General features: G+C 38.4%; 2 protein-coding genes across 8 annotated transcripts in view; one reads left to right on the top strand and one right to left on the bottom strand.

Moving 5' to 3' along the window:
- Positions 1–272: 272 nt before the first annotated feature.
- On the top strand, positions 273–7141 carry esd (esterase D/formylglutathione hydrolase). The gene is made up of 9 exons (XM_042427365.1): positions 273–380; positions 1519–1593; positions 1732–1820; positions 2342–2440; positions 2966–3090; positions 3177–3296; positions 4699–4797; positions 5613–5780; positions 6722–7141. Exons 2-9 carry the CDS (start codon positions 1526–1528, stop codon positions 6800–6802), a joined length of 849 nt encoding a protein of 282 aa, XP_042283299.1. The 5' UTR covers positions 273–380; positions 1519–1525; the 3' UTR covers positions 6803–7141.
- Positions 7142–13917: 6776 nt separating this feature from the next.
- lrch1 (leucine-rich repeats and calponin homology (CH) domain containing 1) overlaps positions 13918–26346 on the bottom strand; it is a 93722-nt gene continuing 81293 nt past the window's right edge. For 6 of the 7 annotated variants that reach the window (XM_042425482.1, XM_042425487.1, XM_042425483.1 and 3 more), the window contains 2 exons: positions 26112–26189; positions 13918–14538 (listed from right to left, as the gene is read on the bottom strand). In XM_042425482.1, coding sequence (XP_042281416.1) covers positions 14443–14538; positions 26112–26189 — 174 coding nt within the window. In that variant the 3' untranslated portion in view covers positions 13918–14442. Of the gene's footprint in view, positions 14539–22771; positions 25664–26111; positions 26190–26346 lie in introns of those variants that run through there. The other variant, XM_042425485.1, reaches the window with a different exon arrangement.

Here is a 26346-nt window from a genome sequence, read left to right as displayed (position 1 = left end):
TTCTGATAAGAATTCATTATAGGTAAACATATGACCCTTGACAGACAAGTAGTATGCTATGTGAGAGGAAAATTATGTTTGTATACCAGGAACCAGCATGAGAGTAAACGTTTATGAAATTTCGAGAGTTTGATTACATACGCAGGACGCGTTTCTGTATTCTACTTACATCTTAATTAAACATTAAATCCCCCTTACATACATATGTTGACATAAAGTTGAAATAAAGTTTCATTACGTCTCGGACGTAAACTGTGGAGGGGAGGTTCCTCTGACGTCACCGCGTTTATCCTGACGTTTTTGGACTTTGCCCTGGACTGCGCTGGCGGGGAAGTTAGCACAGCAGTGACACAAGCAACAAAATACCGTGGTTCATTAAGGTATGTCCTGGGAAATCATGCGTTTAGTTTGTTTTATTTATTTCCCACAAGTTATAAATTACTTTAACTTCAAGCAGACACCAACAAATTGCAGCTAACGATATATAATTTTTCTAATCCCTGCACGCACTTTAACTGAAGCCAAACTCTATTCAAAATATGTCCATTTTAAATTTCCTTTGCTTATAAACTAAATACAAAGCTGGCTGAGCACATATAACAGTTTTTTTAAGTTACGAATGTTGTTTTGGGCAATTCGGCATAGAAATGATGTTGTCATTTGTATTGATAGGCGATTTTGTACGTGCTTCACTGTGGTCGCTGCCATTAACGTTAATGGTAACGATACCGTTATTTCAATCGACAGTGAAACTGGGATAGTCATTTGACTCTTGTCAGTGGTCTTGTATATGGCCAGATTGAAGAGTGAAGCTAAGTGAAAGCTAACGCTAAGTTGTTGAGGTTTGACTGGTCGGAGTGAAGCAGCTCTACACCGTCCAAATGCTTCAGGGGTCAGCTAGTTTATTCACACTGTCCATTCATTTTCTAAAAGTTAGCACAATGTGACAACGTGTTAGAGGTTCAGTTAGTGTTATAGTTTCACCGTTATCTACTTAATGAACCGGTAATTGTATTTCCTAAACATCTACACTGCAAACAGCTACCTTAACAAGTAATTGAACCTGTTATTGATGGAAGATTTCAGTTACCTTCCAGTGGGAGTGATTGTTTCACCTGGTTTATCTGATGAACTAGTCCTTTATTTTGTGCGCTTGTGCAAATTCTATGTTTAAAATTAATCATAGTCTCAAAACTTCAGCCAAAGGACCAAACATCCATATGTGAATTGCTATTTTGAAAAGAATCCATAGTTCAAAGCTTCACCTTAGCCCCAGAGATAACAGACATGTACAGAATGTACTATTTTGTGACACCAGGTATGTCTCAGCCTGTTGGCACATTTGTTTGTTTTCATAAAAGTGTACAAGTCTGAATCTGACACAGAATTAGACAACGGATGTTTTTTGAAGTGTATCTGTATTCTGAAAAGTCTAAAAACACACTGCATCTGTTCAGAGTTTTGGTAATCAGATACATTATGAGTTTTGGTAATGATGCTTGCTGTTCTGTTGTACAGATCAGAGATGGCCCTCACACAAGTGTCTTCCAACAAGTGTGCAGGTGGATTCCAGAAGGTTTTTGAACATGACAGGTGAGATCTAAGCTGAACCTTTTGAGTATGTGGCCTCACTTTCAGCACATAGAAAAGATTTTAACATGTACAAGTCAGTGTTTGAATATTTGGAAAAGAAGCTACAAATTCATTTGTATTTGCATTTCCTCTGTGTAGCACTGAGCTGAAGTGTAAGATGAAGTTTGCAGTCTACCTGCCACCCAAGGCTGAGACCAACAAATGTCCAGTCATGTACTGGCTCTCTGGTGAGTCTCTGATGTCAGAGCTTCATACTCACAGGCGTCTGGTGACAAAAGCGTGACACCTCATACCTGTGCAAGAAATTATTTATTCAGTTTTTTACATATATATATTCATTTATTTATAGAGCTGTCTTTTTATATGCTCTTTTTTATATGCTGTCTTTTTAACGGTGCCATGCTCGTAATTTCGTCCTGCTTTGCATCACTGATGTTTTGCTGAATGACAATAAAGGATCTTGAATCTTGAATCAAATGTTACTCAGGATATAATAGTTAATTTGTTAGGAATCATATTTAGCAGTCGATTAACATTTAGTGCTCTAGTACAGGCTTCTCAAACTTTGGGGAGTTTGGTGAGGAATCAATCAAATGATCCCTCCTAACCGATACACCAAGCATATTATAAATATAACATAAAAACAGGCACAATTTAGTCAGTGTGTTTTAAGCACCAGAGACTCCAGGTCATCAGCTTGCCTGTCTGTTGATGTTGGGATCAGTTTTCACTCTGTGATTCTCTGCAGGCCTGACGTGCACGGAACAGAACTTCATCACAAAAGCTGGCAGTCAGCTCGCTGCTGCAGAGCACGGCATCATCATCGTAGCTCCAGACACCAGCCCACGTATGAAACACACACACACACACACACACACACACACACACACACACACACACACACACACACTGCATCTCTCTCTCTCTCTCTCTGCTATAGTCTTCCTCTACTGCACTGGTCATTCTGTGGCGATAAAGCACAAATATACAATTTTCTGTGCAGCGATGATGTTTTTCTTCCATGTCGGTGTGGCCGTTAAGTAAATAAGGAGACATGTAATTCAGCTGTTAAGCGTCTAAAAAAGGGTTGCCTTAGTAAATATTCCCATAAGAGTCCATAGCCATGCTAGCAGCTCTGTGACTGTACTTAGACACAGCTGTGCTTTGAGCTAAATGCTAACATCAGCATGCTAACATGCCCACGAGGCCTACATCAATATGCTGATGTTTGCTATGTCAACCATATTTGTTTAGCATATTAGCATGCTAAAATTTGCTTATTAGCAGTACACCTGCCGCTGATGGGAATGTCAACAAATTGTCAACAACTGTCAACAAATTGAAACCCCAACTATTTCCCATCCTGCTTCAGGTGGCTGTAACATTGAGGGGGAGGATGAGAGCTGGGATTTTGGCACTGGGGCTGGTTTTTACGTCAATGCTACCCAGGACCCCTGGAAGACCAACTACCGCATGTACGCCTACGTCACCGAGGAGGTATGATTGATTCATGTCACCTGTGCACCCAAAAAAACTCACCTCTCTTTATTACTTTCAGCTGATTAGTAATCTCTCTCTCTCAGCTCCCCAAACTGATCAACGCTAACTTCCCCACCGACCCAGACAGGATGTCAATCAGTGGTCACTCCATGGGCGGCCACGGGGCGCTCATCTGTGCCCTGAAGAACCCTGGGAAATACAAGGTACTGCATATAACTCAGCAAGATACCACTTCATCACAATCAGTTTGTTGTATTTTGGCATGATTTTCATTTTAATGAAGTATTCTCTATTAAAAACTTTTATTTGAAAGAAATGGTAGCAGATCAAAAGTTGACAAGTCTATCTTAATACAATGCTGCAGAGACCCCTGCTTCACAAGATGAGGGGCAGTCAGATCAAGTGGATATCTTCCAAACATACAGTTGTTTTAGTATCAAGTTCCCTTGTCACCCAAATGTAGATTTTCTTTGCTGATGTAACTGACAGCAGTGACTCTGTGTTTTTTCCATCCAGTTGAACTCTGAAGGAACTGCAGTGTAACTGATCTGCTGTGTTTCTCAGCTTCCTCCTTGTCTTGACCTCTCTAACCTCAGGGCTCACTGTTCGGCTTTTCACAAAGGAAAATGTATCAGTATTTATATTGAATAAAAAAAGTGAAAAGGAGAGAGAAATTGTCCGAATGTTAATTAAAACCAGATTATAAAAACACCATTTGCAGGACAGACAGGTGTTTGAACATTTATTGCATATTTGCAGACTCTCAGGGATCCATGATTCACCTCACTTTCTTTTTTTGTACCTTTTCTTTTTATTGATGTTGACATGGGCAACATACTACTGGTAGAGGAACAGGGTCTTTCAATGACATATGTGATATATGCCTCTGAATTCTAAAAATGTGAAAATTAAAGGACAAACCCAAAAATATGAAAATGATCAGCCATTTACATTTATAAACTAGGCACAAATCAGTTCAGTTATTTGTCGTTACTGTGCCAAAAAAAACCCAACAAGATAACAGTTACTTCATATTTATTATGTAACAAAATATTGTCCCTATAATAGCAAAGTCACTATACAAACTCAATAACATCTCCCTGGAAACAATTCTGAATGAAAGGAACAATATCTTGAACATAAAAGCTTAAAAAGATCGAGAACATAGAAAACAGTGACTATCACTCCTTCGTCTCTCTGCTGATCCTTGCTCTCACAGTAACAAGCAAAGTTGTTGTCAACTCCAGTAAAACTTTCTCTTTCCCTTAACTCAGTTTCTTTCTTTCTGCTGTGGCTTCTCTGCTCTGTGAGGAGACTATAAACTACACCATAATCATATTTCGTGCTCCACTAAGCTCACTGCCTGCTTTCTCTGTGTACTGATAGAAGAACCAACCATACAAATACTCCAGGTTCTTATCATTTAGAACCAGTTCTTCCAATTCAGAGCAGGGTTTCCAAGCATCTTGAGTTACCTCCAGGCCCAGTTGTCTCTACTCTCTTCACCTTCTATCAGTAGAAACAGATTCTGGGTCTGCTGGATGTAAACTCAGCTGCGCAGCAGCTCTCTGATGATCCTGATGTGTCCTCATGTGTCTCCTGCAGGCTGTGTCTGCGTTTGCACCCATCTGTAACCCCATGCAGTGTCCTTGGGGACAGAAAGCCTTCTCAGGATACCTGGGCTCTGACAGGTCCACGTGGGAGGTAAGAGCACTGCAGACTGTGGTCCTGATAATAACTGTAATCATTAAACTCCTCCCGTCCTCCTCCTCCTCAATGTAAGTGGACAAACAGCTGCATTCTGTCCTGTTCATTTCTGTGGGATCCAAATGAGAAGGCAGAGTGTATTTTTCATGCAGCAGAGGACGAGTTCATGTTCCATCTGAAGGCTTCTTTGTATGACCTAATGTTGCATTTAAAGGGTCAGTAACACGCTGAACTTAGTTTGTGGTGCTGTCAGGGACTATTTCTTTACATAGTTCCAATGAAAGCTGTCGGCAGCAAGAGATGTGTGTTACATGTTTAAAATGTCATTTTACTGCTGTGAACAGCACAAACTAAATTCCATAGTCCTCTGCTGTACTCGGGGCAGAAATAAGACAAGTTGGACAATAAAACCAGAACTATCTGCATGGTTAGACACTGATCTTTACTGGTGGAAATTTCAGAACCAGATCACCACCAGAGTCTCATCAGTGGATCCTGTCTGCCCTCTAAATTCATAGACAAACAGTGATGGGTGGAAACATGTTAGTGGTTTTAAATTAAAAAAAGCATTTGTCCCTGCACATTGTTACCTGAACACTTTGTGAACACACAGAGTAGAAGTCAGAAGTAAATGAAGAAATTGCACAGGTAGGAGTTTGCGGTTTGAACAGGAAATAAAATGTGTTAGAACCTTTTCATGTAAAGTTTCTAAACCAGGGAGCGGTGAGGGAACATCTGAACCTGTTTTAACACTTGTTTTAGCTGCAGCGTGTGAAAGGATGACATCACTTCTTCCTGCTGGCCTCTTTCAGGCGTATGATGCCACCGTGCTGGCGGCGGCGTACTCCGGCCCTCAGCTGGACATCCTCATCGATCAGGGCCGTGATGACCAGTTCCTGTCAGCCAGCCAGCTGCTGCCCGACAACCTGATCGCCGTCTGCTCCGAGAAGAAAATCCCCGTCGTCTTCAGACTGCAGCCGGTCAGTTCCTTTACTCTACCAAAGTAAAAGCATTGATAACTCTCACGGTCTGCTAGATGCCAAATCTCTCCTCATTCTGACTACATGACTGTTACTGCACCGTAATAATAACATGTATACATATAATCTCTGTTAAGAGATGTAATGCCTTTGAAATATAGATATAGTTTGTAAGGTGTTGCAATGTTTTTTTTTTTTTAACTCAAAGTCAGTTCATTATTCTTCAGACTGAACACCTGAATGTGTTTCTTTACACGGCTGAAAAACAGCAAACTGGAACTCTGTAAAGTGTCATGCTATTATTTTCTCAGTGTATATCCTTATTGAGGTTTTTAAGCATGTCTCTGTTGGACACACAGTGCCACCATGTGGCCACACAGAGTATCTTATTTGCTGTTAGTCTGCAAGTGTGTGTGTTTCCCCGTCAGTTTAGATTTCTATGAATTGAAGAGCACAGATAAACTTTCAGCTAAGGAACAAGATTATTATGAATCTTACTGATCTGTACTATTAAACTTAGTGTCAGAGGTTTGAATCCAGATCCCATTTCTCACATGCCCACATATACATCATGTTAACTCTGGTTGAACTGAAGGATGGAGAACTGGAGAACTGTGGGATGTGAGATTTTGTCCCTCATCACTTCCACTGGAATGGAGTTAGGAAGGGATCTCATCACAGCCAGTATGGACATCTGACTATTTTATGAAAAAAATGAAAGCTGAAGTGTCTTTGGATGAAGTTGGAAAACTTGTTTATGGTTACTTATTAGTTTGAATGAAAGGTTAATCAGTTATCAAAATTGCTGATTAATTTTCTGTACAATCTCTAAGACAAAATATTCATTTGTAGATAATTTTGTAACACAAATCTCCAGATATGTTCAGACTTTGACATCAATCTGTTGCTTTCTGACCTTAACATTGTGTTTTTTCCTGCAGGGCTACGACCACAGCTACTTCTTCATCTACTCCTTCATGAACGACCACATCAAGCACCACGCCAAGTACCTCAATGCCTGAACACATCTCTGTCCTGTTCACTGCCATCTATCATAAACTTTACAGTTTTTATTTTGGTCCAACCTCCCTGCACAATTGAGTATTATATTACAGAATATCCTGTAATAAAGCACTGACATTTCAGCCCAGTTAAAAGTCTTTGTGCCTTCAGTCTAAACAGCACTTACTGATGGGGGAAGAGTCACCGTTCAGTGGACAGTGTTTTTCAGACATCCAAGGAAATGTTTCTGTGACCTGATGATGATCATGTATTTTGCTAAGCTAGCCTCCTGTTGGTGCAGAGACCTGTCAGTGATCAGTCACAGCTGTATTTTTCTGAATAAAATCCTCAGTTATTCATTTTGGTGTTTTGTTTTCATTGCAGCTGTGGAATAGTTCTTTCACTTATTCACTTTCCTACAGAGAGTTAGATGAGAAGATTGACATCACTTAGTTTCAGTGGTGGAATGTAATTAAGTACATTTTCTCAATATTTACTTAAGTACAATTGTGAGGTATTTGTACTTTTAAGTATTTCCATGTGATGCTACTTTATACTTCCACTCCACTACATTTCAGAGGGAAATATAAATAATCTTTTATTTTCTTTAAGAAAAAAAAAGTACTGTCAATCTACCCAAAGAATCTAAAATTGGCTCCACACCAATAAACTACAGCATTAAAATGCTCTCGTGTTTGTTAGTGATAGAACAAACAATATAGTATGCTATAATAATATAACAGTCTGCATAACAAGTACTTTTACCTCTGATACTTCTGTACTTTTACTTTAGTAACATTTTAAACTCAGGACTTGTAATTGAGTGTTTTTAGACAACAGTATTTCTACTTTTACTTATACTTACACTTAAAATAAAGCTTAATCCAGGAAGTGGCTAGCTTAGCTTGGACTGGAAACAGCTAGCCTGTTACTGTCCTACAGTAACAATCCACCAACCAGTGTCTCTAAAACTCACTAATTAACATGTTATTTGATAAATCTGTACAAAAATCAGAGTGTGAAAATGCAATGTTGTGGTTTTCAGGGGGTATATGCATTGAACAGTGATTAGCTGCAGGTTTCCTTTTTAAGCATCTTTTTCTCTCCATGTTGGCTTGTCCACATTAAACTGCCATTAATCTCACATAAAAAACTGTCTCCACAGTGGAGAAATCTTTAAATACCAGCTCAGAGTTGTAGTGTGCATGAGTAACATTGAGCCTTTGAAAAACAATGAGCAGCTTTCTGACTTTAGCTTCCTGATGCAGTTCAAATGTGTTTATAGATAATCTATCACATGATCACTCCATGTCAGCCTGTCACTGAAGTCCACTCCCAGGTATTCATAGGTATCCAGTGTTCAACTACACTAACATTTACCAACACATGATTGATCCTGGGTTTGTTTTCTCTCTGCAACTGGAGGTCATTTCTGTCACAGTTCTTTCCAATAATAACTAACATCATTATTAAGGCCTATTAGGACTGTATCATCAGCAAATTAACTTCATGACAAGCTCTCATGGTGAGGACGATACATTTTCTATCTATCCCACTGTTATCACAGCAAACATACAGTAAGAAGGTGCTGAGTGAACATGTTAAGAAAGTTCAATTTAACTGTGTTCCGATGGTTAACATTTGATAAACTGATACCATGAAGATTGAAAACATTACAAAATATCAATTTCATGAATTATACCGTGTGTATATTTCTTTCTGACAATGTTCTCTTTGTTAAATAACCCCTGGAGCTTTGTGCCACTTCACCTAAAATATGATTTATCCCTGTCAAGTCAACATTTCTCATTCTGGTAACAAGATTTATTCCTTTATATGTTCAGGCCATTCAGAGACTTTTTCATGTTGTCAAGCTATAATGCATTACATGACTGTTTACTTGATCTGGGATCCCATGACACAATCACAGAGCTGTGAAGAGTTGGGCTTTAAAGAAAATAAGTAACCAACGCTATCTCCCTTACTCTTCACCATGAAATGTTCAGTCACTTAATTGCTTTTTAAAGGAAAAAACAATTTCAACTATCTGACATCCAAAGCTTTTTCATTACTCTACATTCAAATTCAAATGCTACGAGTGTTGTTTTGCAGCAGGACATTTGCCAAACTGATGGTTGAAGAGAAAGTGTAATCACTCATCTCAAACTATGATGGAAAGGTTGATGATATTGGGTTCCACATTCATGAAAATAATCATGTACAGTCTGGTTATTTTAATTTGAACATGCACAGATCTGTGCACAAAGTAATTTCACTCTTTTGATGCAGTTTCTTTTGACAGATGAGGTCTTTACTGATAAAGTGATGAGAAATACAGTACAGTATATACAGTATTCACAGCAGTTAAGGCGACATTAAAGGGACATTTCATGCATGTAAATCTGAGTTGCTGTACAACAAATTACACAAAGGTTCACAAAGAGTTACAAAAGGGTATGTTACACTGAAATTTCAACAAACCTGAAAAGAAGTCACATAAAAATAAATTTCCTCCCAGTCAGAAAAGTACAAAAATGTGAGTACAGGCTGTTTGTGGACAATATATATATACAAAAGAAGAGACGTTTAAAAAAACAACACTGCTTCACGTTCAGCAGGCAATTCTTTCATCACACATTTACACAATTTACATCTGCATCACATTTGTCAAAGTTAGACTCTCTGTTCAGTATGCTCTTAGTTCAGATTAAAAGGTGATTTCAGATTCTCTCAGTTGCCAAAACAAAGATATAAATAGAGAAGGTTAAAGTGCAGATTCTGTCAGGGAAGCAGACGGTGTGTTTTTATTGCTTTTCCCAAGAACACAGTGACAATGTGATGTTTACAGAACTGTGGATATGATCTATGATTATATGAAGAGATGGAGATACATGTTATATATGTTATCAACATCATCAATTATTTATCTAACATCTGTAAATCCTCTGTTTCCATCTCCTGCATCTCTGCAACATGATGGCTGACATAAAAATCCTGATATCCCTGCTCAATGTTGACTGTTTTCAGCAGGTGTTTTAGATTCAATTCAAATGATTTCATGTTGAGAAATGTAATCAGGAAATATCAGAAGTGTTAGGAGACATTTGTGGCTCTGCTTATCTTCTCTTTTACAGATTTGAGCCAAAAAAGAGAAATAATACTGCTATCAGAGAATAATAGCACATATACAGTACACTGTTTCGTTGGACATGTGTGTTATTACTTCACCGAGCTGCCCATAGGGTTGAAATACATGAACATTTATTAAAGGGGGCACATTTACAAATCTATGATTTTAATCTGGGGCTCTACTGGAATATCTCTGCATGATTAAGAGTTCAAAAAACTCCTTATTTAACTCATACTGGCCATTTACACAGCCCCTCAGTTCAGTCTGTCTGAAACAGGCTGTTTTAGCTCCTGTCTCTTTAAGGCCCCCCCTCCAGATGAGCCACTCTGTTCTGATTGGCCAGTTCTCAGAAGCTGCCCCTTAGGAGGCCACGTCAACAAACCATGAAACAAACAGTAGCAGGATTTCACTTCTTTTTTCACTCTTCACTTGAAATGTCAACTTCTCAAAAACATCCGTCCATGTTCGAGCCGATATCCCTTAGCAACAACCTTAGCAACAAAGGCTACTGAAACATGGTTTATGGGCATGCGCTACGATCTAACGTCAGCTCATCTGTAAGGTAGAAAAAAACCATCGCAAACAAAGTGTTCACAGCAGGTTGAAGCCCTGACTTTTGACTCGCTGGAAGCATTTCTGTGTACGTTAACCTCAAGTTTTGGAACATTTTTAATATAGATATCTGACATCATAACTGGATATAAATAACAGAAAACCACAAAAAGCACATGTCCCCTTTAAATCCTATGATATTGTGGATTATGATTCTGAAGAACAGGTGCTTAGAGTCTGCTGATGTGAGTGTTTTAGGGTGAAATATAAAGGTACACAAAGACGTAGACACAAACAGAACTCATCACTCATCATCAAACAGGAAATCCTTATGATAAATAATATGTACATTTAAATGTGATCCTTTATCACAAGAGAGAGCATGTTTGTTTTGGCAACTGACAAATCTATCCAGTGGAAGCATTTTATCTTTTTTAATTTTTTTTTTTTTTTTACTGCTGAATCTTTAAGTAGCTTAAGCTTTGGATACCAAGCTGCATAATATGTACAGAAAAAAGCTCTCAGTCATACATGCCTGCTGGTCTTCTTATGGCATCTAGGAGAAACATGACACAATCCCAGACCTGCAGAGATTTGGGTTTTAAAGGGGCATGAAGTAAATCTGTAGCTAAACTACTGACTGTGCTCCTGTGGTGTCTGTACAGACTGTTCAAGGCTGCCTGCTACCCCTCCTCTTCATCACAATGACTACTAAGCCATGAAAAAGTCATAGAAGTGAACAGATAAACAGATAAATATTAGAAAGAATTATGATATTTTTACAATTCCTTAGTTTTAATCGTCCCATTTCTTTTCTCCCTGCTGTTCTGTAAATCCTGGAAAAATCTGGTGAACTAGGATATGATGATACAGAAGAAGTTTTCTTTCTTGTTTTTTTTAAAAAAAAAAATATGTTAACAGACCTGCTCAGATCAGTCAGGAGGTATTACAGCTTGCTACATTTTCTTCTCTTTATCCGCTACATAAAATCCTGCCCTGGCCTGTCTGAACTTCCAGCTGCTACGTTTCTTTCAGCCACAGCAAAAGCTTTGCATCTCTGTTCTTTAATAATCAAACCAACAAGGTTTCTGGCCCAAGGTCTGAAGATACAATGAAAAAAACATTGATTAAACATCTTCAGGAACTTTGTAAACTCAGTAATGTTTTGAAAGGAAACACTAGTTATATGGAAGAAGATAATGTCAGTGCTGCTGAGAGCTGCGATTTGTTCTACTTGTCAGCAGAGGTTGACAAAGGTCAACAATTACTTAATGCCCCTTTAAAGTCGCGGTTTGTGCCAAGTCTGCATTGCCACGTAATTCAAAAGGCCAACTGGCAACTCCCTTGTTCTCTCTCTCTCTCACACACACACACACACACACACACACACACACACACACACACACACACACACACACACACACACACACACACACACACACACACACACACACACACACACACACACACACACACACAGAAATACTGTTGACGTAGCAGGCTATGGAATGAAGCATCAACAGTGTGGTAAACCCAAACCTACCCTGAGTCGTAGAATCTCTAATCTCACACAGCAACAACTCCGGCCTCAGTCTCACACATTTGGACAAATTTCGACACAAACAGTTAGAAAAGGACTAACGCTCGTGTGCTCGCTTGTTTAATACAGTTTGCAGGATAATAGCAACAAAACTGACGTGATAAAAGTGTAATCTGTGTCTGTGTAACAACATATCCTGGCATACTTTTCTCCACTAAGTAGCGAGCAAGTAATCGTCTCTGGGTAGAAAAACAATGTGTTTTACGGGTGTTTATGAGTTTTTTTAAAACTCTGCGGCTGTGACTTCTAACCAATCAGGAACAGCCTTTGACCCAGGTGATTTCAGGTTTTCTGAAGACCACACTGCCTGTTTGACCCAGAGGTGTGGCTGCATGAGATCTCATCCTCACTGACCCTGCACCTGTCTCATCTTGAAATCTAAAAATCAAAACACATAACTGATCATTTATCAAGTGTCAGGCAGTACGGGTGCTGAGAAAGGATCAAAGTGAAAACAGGCTCTGCAGGTGATCGGGGGTTTGAGCTTGAAACATTCGGGGCAGTGCTCTGATGTTCACAGTCACAGAAGCTGATGAACTTTCTGTCGCACAGACCCTCGGCTACATGGAGTGTATAATTCAGCCTTAGTGACTGTATGTTGCTTTTGTGTCTTTTTTCATCAGCACCACATGTGTTTTGGCACATTAACAAGCTGCATCTCATAAAAAAATACCAAATCCAAAGTGAACATTAACTGCTGAAGTAGTTTTACTGACAGATGCCTAAAAATGCCTTCAGGCACATTTTCCCCTCCGTGAACAACGTTTACCAGTAAGTGTGAAGGAATGCAGGGTGTGGAAAAAAAACAAAACAAAAACAGAGTGAATATCATTACCTGGAGAGAGGCTTGATAAACACAGATTAGTGTTCCCACAGTGGCAGGTTAACAGACTCACACCTGGTTCAGGGACATGCTCCACACAAAGTCATTTCAAACTTTTAGAAAACACACACAATTATACCTAAAATATATTAGAGAAAAATACTTTTGGGATATTTCATTTTGAATGTGTACAACAACCCAAACTCCTATCTCAGCTTCTCTTTATATTATAAATATCTTTATATTTAAATACAAATGGTGGTTAAAAGTTGTTTCCCTCTATGTTAAGACTAGAACATTTTGGTTTTATTCTCTTCAGGGAACTGAGAGCAAAACGTGCAAGAATGGAAGCAAAACACTCACACAGTCAAGTTACACTTCACCGGAAACCAAGAAAGAAATCTATAATCTGAAGATAGATAACTGATGGTTTGTAAAATGAGTTAAGAGTTTTAAGTGTGCATAGACTGCATGATATAAAGAGGTGAAGTAATGGGTGACATACTTCAGACTGAATACTATAAAAGGCTCCACTGCCTGCTAATTGAAATTTAAATCTTGCATCTTTCAAATGTCCCTGCATGAGTATTAGGGCCAAATATCTGAGATTTCTAAAATAAAGTTGTAATATTTTAGTTAAAAAAATTGTCATGTTATGAGAGTAGCCATAATTTCATGACCATGTCATGGCCAGAATATCGTCATAATTTTATGACAAAATAAGTCACAATATTACAAAAATAAAATCATAATCTAATGATATGAATGAAAAAACTGCAATATTTTGAGAAGAAATCATTTGAAAGAATAAAGCCATGATTACAATATTACAATTTTCATTTTTGTCTTTCTCAGAATACAACTAATTTTCTCTTAATATCTCTTCTCTTGTCATATTATTACATTTTTCTCAAAATTTTAACTTAATTCTCATAACATAATAACTTTTTCCCCTAAAATATTTTGACTTTATTCTTGAAATCAAAGATTACCCCCCCCCCCCCACACACACACACACAGTGGTCGTGGTACCAACCAGTGTAAGAATTTTTAAAATAAAATTTTAAAAAACCCCAAAACAATAATTAGAATAATAAAAAATACTAATTGTGGAGGTGTATTTATGCCCTTCAGTTAAAAGTGTGTGTTTGTCTTTACCTGAAGAAATGGGGGGGGGGGGGAGGTTATTTTCACTCATGTCCCCCAGAAACTGATAGAAAACAACATTTATGGCAAGAATTCACCTGCAACCAGTCAAATTTTTGGCTCTTCCACCAGTCTTTCTGCTTGGTATTATACTAAATTCTTAATCCATGCTGACGTTCCCATTTATGAATTAGTAAATAAATCCACTTCTGACAGGTTTAGTTCCCTTAACACAATTTTGCATCCAAAATATCATAAAAACACTCTGTTGCTAGGAAGGATGCAGAATGACCACAGAGGTGTGTTGTAGCATTATGTGAAATCAAGTCAGCGTGCTGATCCAGGTGTGTGTTTGTTGTACGTGTCAGTCAGAGGAAGCTCCGCTCGTATCCGTCCTCCACTGCTCACGTCAGGAGGAGGCCTCGTCCACCAGGGCCTGGACCGTGACACACACCTTCACCAGGCCTTTCTCCTCCAGGATGTGGTGAGGAAGACACAGTCTATCCTGGGAGACCAGAGTCAGAGGAAAGGAAGGATGGAGGAGAAGAGAACAAGAAAGAAAGAGAGGAAAGAAAAAGAGATGTAGAGGCAGAAACAAAGACAGAAGGGCAGCACAGGATTTAGACAACAGTGTTTATGAATGTGAGGTGTGTTTCTGCAAGTGTTCCTACATGTACAATGACTGAATACCTTGGGCTAGAGGTCTTCACAGGTCCATAAGTTTGTACTTGACCCAAAAAGGTCCTGTGACTTTCTTACTGAAACCCAACAACATGGGACTGTATGGAAGATCATTCTTGACCTTGGGAGCAGTATGTGTGACAACATTATCTCAACACAAAGGTCCACTTGCTAGCTTTTTTGGAGCTTTTAAACTATATTGCAGTCTTCACAAGTATTTGAACCTCTTGCTCTTGCTTGTGGAAAGTCAGTAACGTGCAGTAATAAGTGGTCGTACATGAAGTCAAGAGTCAGTGGACGGCCGGGGAAAGGTCAAGAAGGACATCCACAACAACACCAGAGAGGGGATGTGCCTCAAGTTTCATACCATTAAGTGAACATTTGAGTTGAGATCATTTTGTCACACGTTACAGGACCTGAATGGTGATTCAGATGTTCCGCATCCAGTTACTTCAAAGATTGTGAGCCCTGGACACGGTCGGGAAAACCTCTGATTAAAGGAGTTGTTTTTTGGGAAATATGCTCGTTCCCTTTCTTGCCTAGAGTTAGGTGAAAATCAGTCATCCAAGAGACAATTAGCTTAGCTTAGCATAAAGACAGGAAACAGCTAGCCTGGCTTTGTCCAAAGGTTAAAACCAAAGTGTTAAAACAAACACTGCTTTAAGACCTAATAACTCAACTTTAGAGAATGACACTGTAGAACAGACAGCATCCCTAAACTGCATTTATTGACTCAGTCTAACACTGTCAAATATCATACACAAGTCATAAAAATAATACCCTCACACACAGGAAATCCACCCACATCAGCACTAAGTTAAAAATCTGTGCAGAGAAAGTGGAAACAACATCAACTGAAATTTAATGCAGGAATAAATTCACAGAATATGAATAAATAGTGATTAACTTGAATTATGACATCCATGGTAACAGACATTAACATGTTATGTACTCTGTTACTCAGCTTACACTGCTTTTCAAAAAGTCAGTGTTCTATCTGTTTCCATAACATCAAAAGATGAAGGCTAGGTACCAGTGAAGACATCTATATTCATTCATTTTCTGTGAGTCCATCCAATAGCCAATCAGCTGCTTACACGGTCAGGCAAAATTATGATTTATAAAGTTGCAGTGCGAACAGCAAATATCCACATTCTTCAGTTTCAGAATCTAATCCTCTATGTATCAAACTCTCTAAAATAAACAGCTTAATAAGACTAATATTTAACTTCATAAACTCATCTAGTGTCTATAGCCCTTCAAATATTCTCCAAAAACAGTCACATTGCATATCAGGATACGGTAGAGTTGGTTGATGTAAATGAAATCATTTCATTTAGTGCTGGAGCAGGAGAAATAAATAAATAAACAATAAGGTTTTTAAATCAGTTTTGGGCAAATTAAGACACAATATTACACTTAAGTGATGTAAATGATCAATAACCCTTGAAATATAGCTTCCATTCACTCCTCACAACTTAATAATCTCACACTGGGAAAGAACAAATACAGTTTGTGCAGCTCTGTAACACTGAGCCACTGAAAATCTCCATTCAAGAATCATGTGCTTATGCAGTTCAATTATCATGAAATATGAACAACTATGAACATACAACTTCAGGTCACTAACTGTAGTCACTCTCACAAAGAAACTACACATTTTAAATGTGCAGGGAATCATCTGATATTCAGAAGTAAACAGGAGTATTTATGTGGGAGCAGGTGTACAGTAACACTGAGGCCCTCCATTCATCCTACTCTGAAAAAACAGCAGTTCCATCTGGCAGCCATTTTGGAGGTCTTCAGTACTTCTGGTTGTAATCATTAAAATTCGATGTGGCATTTTCAAAATAATTTGGCAGATGTTTAATTTCTGTCTGACCAGGATCTAAAGATCACTGATCTATTTGACTGGTTTTGTTTACAGTGTTAGCTTGTCATTGTGTCATTCAGCAATGCCAGTAAGCACTGATTTCAGTTTTTGCGAGTCAAAAGATATCCAAGTTAAAACTGGGTAAATTTGGTTAGCGGAAGGTTTTTTTTTTTAAGATATCTTGTGGGTTACATATAAACAACAGCATTTCAGTGACTTTATCTGTAGTAGATATGTAGTTAAATTCTTTCCTGGGAGTAAAATTGGAATGTAGTTGGAACCTAGACATCTAAAACAAAAGAGCCTCCAGACATGTGTGGGGAAACAAACCCAGGAACAGAAGAAAAGTTTAATTCTTTAATTATTAATTAATTCTTTGACAGTGTGTCAAAGAAAGACAGGACAGGACTAAAAACTTGTGCCTTCCTCCACCAGCCACAGGAGGAAAATGGACAGTTTTGGGCTAACATGCTCTCAGTGACAATGCTAACATGTTGATGTTTAGCAAGTATGATGTTAACCATGTTCTCCGTCTTAGGTTAGTGAGTTAGCATGCTAATATTTGCTAATTAGCACTACACAACGTACTGCTGAGGATGGGAATGTAATTGGTTTAGCAGGTATTTGGTCATAATTTTAGATTTGACCAGATGATGGCAATAGATGAAAAGTCAGGTGATTAAAGTTATTACAATTCATCCTCTGGGGATTATGAATGTCTGTAGTCAATTTTTGTGAAGACGTCATGGTGGCGCTAGACAAAAAGTAAGGGAATCAGGGAATCACTAAATTCAGTTGGATTCATCCTCTGGGCACCATGAATGTCTGTACTTTTATAGCTTGCTAGTTAGCTAGCTAATAGTGTGATGTTAACTGAGATGACTCTTCCCAAGTGAACTGAAAGGTTTGGAGGCAGAGATGAGGGCTGCACACAAAGACAGTTTACTGTGGCCATGTTTACATGCACACCAATAATCTAATCAAGGCAACAACACAAGTGAACGAGGCTACATAACCATCATACTCAAGTTATATTGACAGGATTATTCTCATAACCACAGTAAGCACAGTACTGTTTTAGACTCACTGCTGAGCATTTGAGCTTGTAAACATATAATTACAACTCTGACTAGTAGTTTTCATTTTTACAAAACATGGAATGATGCTTAAGATATTCTACTGGTAACCTTACAAAACTTGCATCATTTATGAACTGCACACAGTGTTGAGAGTGCTGACCTTGGAGGGAATGTAGACTCGAGAGTCCAAAATGGAAGATGATATTATACAGTATTAGCTGTTTCGCACAATCCAATTTTAAAGTAACTCAGCTCTGCTGGAGTAAACTGCTTCACAAATGAGGCATAGTCAGCAGTCAGAGTGGGACAGGTTTCAGCTGATACCTTATGCTAAAGATGCTTGGAATTTTCTTTTGAGTGAATTTATTTAAGTTGTTGATTAACATGCCCCTTGGAAAACAATGAAAGTTAAAGGTAGACATTTACCATTGATTAGTTCAGATTAATAAGTCTTTTTAAACTTAGAGATAAGGCCTGCTCAAAATATAGAATAACTAGGGATCCAGCTAACTGGGAAGCATACAAATACATAAGAAATTTCTGTAAGACAGAAACCAGGAATGCTAAGTCCAACTATTATAGAAATAGTCTTTCTCAAGATTATCTTATCCCTGAAAAGTTCTGGAACAGGATGAAAAGTATCCTTAGCCCCAGTAAATGCTAAAGTAAGTTTTCCATGACCCCGCTATTATCTTGAAAGTTTTCAATCATAATTTTTCCTGTTTATAGTTTGCACTCTTTTGTTTCACCTTATTTAAATCATCATATTAGCAACTCAACTACCAGAGGCTCCTTTTCTTTTAGAGGTATTTTACCTACTGAAATTATGCAAGTTATTTCTGCCCTAAATGTTGGCTGTGCTCTTGGACCTGATGGCTTCAAGGCAAAGTTTATAAAACTAGCTTCTCAAGTGCTTATTTTCCCACTTGCTGACCTATTTAATCTGTCCCTATCTGCTTGTAAACTTCCATCTATTTGGAAATATGCTAAAGTTACTCCACTTCATAAAGGAGATCCACTAGATCTTAATAATTGAAGACTAATTTCTATTATTTGCACCACAGCTAAAATATTTGAGAATTTAATTTTTAATCAATTATCACAGTACATTAATGATCTCAATATTTCATCCTCATTTCAGTATGGTTTTTGTGCTACTTATTCTACTACTAGTGCCCTTGTAAAATTTACCAATGATGTATTTTCATCTTTAGAATATTGCTGAAAAGGGTGTACCACAAGATCTATTTTAGGACCTTTATTTTTCTCTATTTTTATTAATTATCTTCCAAAAAATTGTTCTAATTGTGTTGTTCAGTTATTTGCAGATGACACTGTTGTATATACATCTGATTCTGATATAACTAAAATTCAAAGCTCTCTGCAATCAGAATTTTCTTTTGTTCTAAAATGGGTTTTAAATAACAATCTCATACTGAACAAGCAGAGGTCTTGCAGCATGTTATTTGGTACTAGTTATAATCTTAATCATACACCTGTTGGTGAGTTGGCTATTAATTTTACTGATGGGTGTCCGCTTATTAAAGATGATAAATTTAAATACTTGGGACTTTGGATTGATTCTTAATTTTCTTCATATTTATTTTATCAGAAAGAAAATAAATACTAGTCGCATATCAGTCAATTAAATTGCAAGTTTTACTTGCCAAGTAAGAAAATGAATTGTCCAAAAGCTTTTATTTCTCATTATTGATTATGGTGATATTATATAACAGAACACCTCTGACATACATCTTCAGCCTTTAATGTAATCATGTAGTCTACAATAATATTTGTAGATTTGTCCTGAGGTGTCCTTACCACATGCATCGTTTTGTACGATACACTTCACTGTACCACTTCACTCTAGGAGACATTTTTATTGGTTGCTCTTTGTTTTCAAATGCATTTACTTTAACTATCCTTCTATTTGGATCATCATATTCACTTAGACACACTCAACAACCTTTTTTTATTGTGCCTAGAATCTGTGAAGAAATTGGAAGACGAGTTTTTAAGTTTAAAGCACCATCAGACTGGAATAATTTTCCTAACTCAACAAGATCGATTAGTTCTTTCCATGACTTCAAGACCTCTTTGTTTCCTTTAAATCTACTTGTTCTTGTTTTTGATTATTTTTAACCTCATTTTAGTTTATAAGTAGACTCAGTACTTTGACATAATGTTATTTGATCTATTCATTTATTTTATTTCTCATTCATTCTTTGGATAGATGACCCATGTCACAGATGTAGCGGGTGGAGTTTGGGATGGTGTGAGAGCCCTTATGTGTAAGTGTATGTGTTTGTCCGTGTTACTATGTTGATTTTTTGTGTCGTTGTATTGTTTAATTTATTACTATTATTATTACTGATGTATTTTGTTGTTTTCAAATGTTGTAACTTTTATGTTTTGTTCCTGAGGACTCCTTCGAAAACGAGATGGTGCATCTCAGTGGGTTTATCCTCTAATTACATTTTGAAATAAAATAAATAAATAATAGTCAGTGTGCAAAACTTTTCATCCAGTTAGCAACAAATTAGCTTGCTTTATAAGTGGCAGTCAGCATTTAAGGTGGTGGATTACTGTGGCTGAGTAGTGCTAGCATGTTCCTGGAAAACTAGCATGTTACTGGTTAGCTTAGCAGCTACAGTTCACAAACTTCACTGCATTTTTTTTTTGTAATATATTGAAGCTATTTTTAAATTTTACTGTAACATTTGTACAAATGCATGGTATTTATCTATGGTTTTGTTTTATGAATTCATGGGTTGTTTTATGGTATTCAAATGTTATGTTATCTGTGTTGGTTGATTCGGATGAGAGCAGTGTAATTTCAATTTTTTAAAATGAAAGATTAAATTGGACCTTAAACCTTGAAGTTTTAATAAAATGTACAGGGAGCATCATTATCCATTAATGCAAGCTTTGTAAATGTAGCGAAGAATGGTTGTATAAACTTAATAAAAAGTGCCTGCAGTCATTTGTCCCCTAGACCTCCATGATGGTACCAAATAGCTGCTGGGAGAGTTGTGCCACAGTATACTGGAGCCAACCAAGACAAATACACCAGGCTGTTCTACCCTAAGTACTGTACAGTATGCACAGTATTCATCTAAAAGTACATCAATAATCTGAACGCCACTACTGAATTTGTTTTGTAAGGGAGTAGATGTCAATACTGGCTGGTTTTTACAACATGGTGTTAATGTCTTTAAAGGACTGATCATCATTGCAAGGATTTTTCTTTTTCATGGATGAAGTTTTCATTGATCCAACAAGCAAAGGAAACAAGAATTTTATTCTAAACATTTTAAGCCCATGACCTCTCAGTCCTGCACCGATCAGATATCCCTGCTGTACACTATTGAAGACATCAGTGACTTCAAGTAACCTTCTGCTCCACATGTCCTGCTTCTCTTACGAGTTTCAGTGTCAATTTATTGCAAAGACAAAAACACTTCAGTGAGCTGATTTTTCCAAAACACGGAACAAGAAGAGAAAATTAAACAAGGAGTACAAGGCAAGGAGAGAGGCGTCGGCTAATGCTGATGCTGCATTTGTATCACATGGGACTGACAAATGATCTTCTGATCTGGTTCAAAGATAATCTAACTATTCATTCCAAATGGGACAAATAAAATGTCAGGAAAGTAGTTTTTGAATGATTTTCACTTTAGCTTGTTGTTAGCTTGGCTTTGTGTAAAATACAAACTTTAAAGAGTAAATACACCCATAAATTCTGCCCCTCCCTTTCAGCATGTTAAAAAAAGACAAGAGTAGTGGAGGGGGGGGAGGAACTGCGTAGTGTGATGACGTGACTGACAATAACCACTCGGTGTAAGGGTAGTGATGTGCGTGCTGCTCAAAATCTGATCCCTCTCATTGTGACATTTGAAAGACTAAGCTGATTCATGACCTCACAGTTACTGGCCATGCCTTCATCGATCTGCTTTTATGCTGAGCTTTATACTGATCATTTTTTCACTGATGATGCCTCTTAGTACAGTCGTCCTTGCATTATTTTATTCACTTGGTGGTGCAATATGAAACAATATGAGTCGAGTAATAAATAGACGTTTACTACTAAAAAACGTTTGGGTGTAGTTACTCTATAATCGATCACTATGTTCAAATACTGTATGTTGATGTAAAAGCTGACGAGCTCACAGAAATGTTGACATTTTCAGCTCCAAATAAAGTTTTATTTTGAGCGTGATTTTTCCCATGTGACATAAATGCAACAATGCAAAAATACAGAGAGGAGCCTGTGCATAAAGAGGGAGGGGCAGTCATGTGACTGACAGCAGGCTGTTGTCATGGTTACGTCAGCTCGCTCCAACTATAGGCCACGAACAGCAGAACTAGGCAGAGGATGTGAACCAGGCTTGAGCCAATAAGGTCCCAGATTTGCCAGGCTGGAGGCGGGGTTTGAGTGGTAACAGAAACCAATAAGGGAGTCTCTGACACCCCAGAGGAGGCGGGGTTTGGAGCCGAGATAGCCTCTTCCTGTTTCCTGTCCGGAGAGGTTGTATCCAAGCCAACCAGCGCCCGAACTGTGGCACGAAGTGGCTGCAGGCGGCACTGGGTGATGTCATAGGGGGAACAGAGGGAAGACTGGTATCCCCATTAGGAAGAGAGGAAAATAAATGAAGGGGGAAGGAGGGACAAACCCAAACAAGGGGAGGAAGAATAAAGGGAAAGAAGGCGGGAACAGGAGGGAAGAAGTGAAACAAAGAAGGAAAAAAGGAGCGAGAGGAAAGAACAGAGCCACAGAATGAGAAGGAGCCGTAAACAAGGAAAGTAAGGAGGAAGTAGGGAATGATGGATGAAGGAGATGAGAGAAGGATAAAGGAGCAAAAGAGGCAATGAAGATGGAATAAAGATGGGAGGAGGAAACAAGGGGATGAGTAGAAAAAGGAGGGAAGAAAGTTGGAGGTAAAGAAGTGCAGGAGTTAATTGCAGCAAGAGAGAGAAGATGACATATTTACAACCCAAAAAACGGGAGAGGAGGATGAAAGAAAAGAAGAGGAAGGGAGAAGAGAAGGGGTGAAAGACAATAAAGAACCAAAAACCAGGAGGAGGAAGAGGAGAGATGAGGGACATTAAGAGGTGAAGAGGAAAAAGATGATGTTGAGAGGAAAACAATAGAGAATGAGGAAGTTGAGGAAGAAAAGTGTGAAAAACAGAGAGCAGAAGACACAAGTGACAGAACAAAGGTTTGAGAGGAAAAGAAGAGGAGTAGAAGAGGATAATGTGATGAAGAGGATGGGGACGGAAGAAGTGAACAAACCATTGCAGAAAAACCAAAGTTTCAAAAGGCAGTTTGAAATAATCCAGAGGAAGACAGAAATATGAAAAGTGAAAAACAAAACATATGGAATAGGAAGTATCAAAAAGGAGTTGGAGAGCAGAAGAGGAAGAGGAGGAGGAAGAGAGGAGAAGAGGAAGAGGAGGAGGACATGGTGCGATCCAGCCGGAAAGTAAAAAGAGAAAGAAAAGGCAGGAGATTAACCAATGGGCACAGAGGTCCAGGGTCACAGAAAAGAGTGTGAGCTGGTGAGGTGAGGCGGGGCGAGGCGGACAGGGGTTACCATGGCAACAAGCAGGCACTTACTGAGAGGATGGAGAAAAAGTTTTGACACCTTTGTCAGGTGACCTCTCCTCTCCCCCAGTAAGCAGACCATAATGAGGAGTGAAGCGGCTGATGGGAGAGCCAGTGCAGTCAAGCCAACACACGTTAGCTTGCAGAAGCTATTAGCACGTTAGCTTGCAGAAGCGTTGTTGGTGATGCATTCAGGCTGGAGGAGAGACTGGAAGAAGCCAGCAAGCAGCAGCAGCAGCAGCAGCAGTGATGGAGGTCAAAGGTCAACCAGTCAGTTCAGAGAAACAGCTCAGAACCAGAAGGAATAAATATCTTCAACTCTTTATTTTCTCACACAGAAAAAAAACACAGAAGTCCTAGGTTTTGTATAAGTGAAAAAAGGAAAAAAGTACACATTAACCCTTTAATGGTCTTTGATGTCTGGTGGAGCATTTTAAGTTATTATTTCTTGTTGAAAAATGACTTACTTCAACTACTTTGAGCCATTTCAACACTTAGTTGAAGTGTGTACAGAATATTGAAATACAAAGTTTTTGATAAACTGTTGTCAGTATGATAACTCCAATGTTAATACTTTGTATAGTTGATGAAATTATTACATCAATTTGAATTAATTAGGTAGACCCACGGTGATACCATTGAGAGTTAAGCAATAATAGTTGTAGACACTGGGGGCACTGCAACCTCTGTTAAACGGCTGTGTCCAATTTAAAGTCAATAGAAAATACTTCATTCTGGTCTTTGAATACAAGTCAGACCAAACAGTTGAGGTGCATACCATATAATCACAGGACTCATGGTTCGACTCCAGGCGCGGAACCTATGTGGCAACCTCTCTCTCTCTCTCTCTCTCTCTCTCTCTGTTTCCTGTCTCCCTCCACTGACTGTTAAATAAAGGCCAAATGCCAAAAAATAATCTTTATAAAAAAAATGTCCATGTTTATGATCTATGTAAAAGTGTTTTATTTATTGGGGTTTAGATATTGATCCTATTTGTAAAAAGAGATGTCATTTTTATTTCACTTTAATGGAGTCAAATCTATGCAGATTGTTGAAAGGGCACTTTTACTGTAAATGGACATATTCCTGTATGGTATATTGCTTATGTTACTGCCCAAAGGTACTAACAAATAAATCATTTATCTAGTACTTTTTACTGGTTGGGACCATTAAAGTGTTAAAACAAAAACAAAAATATAAAATAACATAAACAAATATAATAAAATGATCACATTTAAAGTGGAAGGTACCAAACAATCCAGAATGATGAGAGTCCCCAAATTTTTCTATTTCAATTTCATAACATTCACCTTTTTATATTAAATTTCCGTCATCCACTTTCCTGGTTTAATAAAGATTTGTCATTGCAACTGTAAATATATAAGATATAATACAGCTGTTCACTCAGGACCAGTGTATACAATAATATGAGTGCATCAACAACCAGACTGCCATAAAGATCTGAGGTCAAGGAGAATTTTCAAATTATGTGATAAATATTAACAATTAAGGCCCTACAGTCCCCTCTTTACCAATGAAAGTGCCTTTCTCTCTTTAACTAGTATCCTATTGGCTGTGTTGCCTCCTCTCATCCTGTTTCACCAGGATGATGCTGTATTTAGTGTGCAGCACACTTTATTACATTATGTTGATTTTAGCTTTCTTTCTCCTGCTGCTGAATTTCCCAGAATCCACCTGTCAGAGCACCTGAACACTGGACAGATGCTAGTCCTGGACTGAGACACCATGTTCTCCTTTTACACGTCCAGGCTGCACACTAAGATATTTACAATACTTTAAAGTATTATGCACAAGATTTGGACACATTTGACACAGTACAGGGTTAAAATCTAAACTTTTATATATGCATTCTCTCTCTCACACACACACACACACACACACACACACACACACACACACACACACACACACACACACACACACACACACACACACACACACTAACCCCGGAGCAACTCAGTCAGCTCGGACTGAAGCTGCTGATCTGATCGACTCCTGTCATGATGGAGGAAGCTGGGAGCCACAGGCAGCGATGACAGCGGTGATGAATCAGCGTTAAATGTCGACATTAAACCCCCCCCCGTTTAAAAGCAATGAGAACAAAAAGGAGGCAAGTAAGAAAATGAACCAGTCCTGGGAAAAGGCTGAGTGGTTCTCAAGCTTCACTTTAGAGATAGTGACGGACGGATGTTACATTGTTCTCAACAACTTCCCGGGCAGTTAGTAGTATCAAAGGATCATTCGATGTTGCTCTGATTAGGAATCTTGATTTCAGGGGGGATCACACCAGAAAAACTGCTGCTGTTAAAAACATGGAACCATCATCCTTCCTCCCAGATCTGGTTTACAGTTTAGTGTCGTCATCAGTGTCCTGCAAAAATCTTAATTTGAGTTTTCACATCCCTTACCAACATAAATCGTAATGGAGGCTGCAAATGTATTGTCATTAAAAGTAAAATCAAGGAAATTTAAAGCAAAAGAGACTACGGACTTTTATTTTTTGCAGGACACCTTCAAAGTTCCTTCTACATATAGTGTGTATTTAATCAATCAGCCAACTGAAGCTGAGCTGAAACCATGTTGATGATTTCAGCTGATATTTTTGGGGTGGGGGTAGGGGAGGGGTCCTCTTATGAACTGGGGTGTTTTCAGGTTGGAGGTTTGCTGGTTCAAATCCCTGGAACTGACTTGCAGAATGTCCTTCAGCAGCAACTTCACAACAAAAACTTGAAAATGCCCCCCAGTTCAGAGAGGCGGCTTACTGTTGTCAGAGCAGTACCGGTGGAGGTGTGGCTGTGGTATAAAGGGCCATGTCTTACCTCTGGTACACCTATCTTCCTGCAGGCGTCCAGGAAGTTCTCCACATTTCTCCGACACTTAGCCATGCTGAGTTTGGGCTGGAAGTACAAAGTCACACAAAGTCACCTTTATACAGAAATAATCATTTTCTAAACTGCTTTTTGTACTTGTCTGCTGCATTTACAAAAACATACACTTCCTCTTTGTTGATCAGTATTTGTAAGAGCAACTTGTTTTATATCAGAGAACAGTTGA

Source organism: Thunnus maccoyii, chromosome 11 (assembly GCF_910596095.1).
Source record: "Thunnus maccoyii chromosome 11, fThuMac1.1, whole genome shotgun sequence".
Lineage (NCBI taxonomy): Eukaryota > Metazoa > Chordata > Actinopteri > Scombriformes > Scombridae > Thunnus > Thunnus maccoyii.
Note: the sequence above shows the minus strand (reverse complement) of the source record. Positions and strands in the feature narration are given on the sequence as shown.

Coding starts and splice junctions, on each gene's coding strand:
- esd (XM_042427365.1), top strand. CDS start 1,526: ATGGCCCTCACACAAGTGTCTTCCAACAAGTGTGCAGGTGGATTCCAG. Junction 1,821..2,341: donor AGTCATGTACTGGCTCTCTG/GTGAGTCTCTGA, acceptor GATTCTCTGCAG/GCCTGACGTGCACGGAACAG. Junction 2,441..2,965: donor AGCTCCAGACACCAGCCCAC/GTATGAAACACA, acceptor ATCCTGCTTCAG/GTGGCTGTAACATTGAGGGG.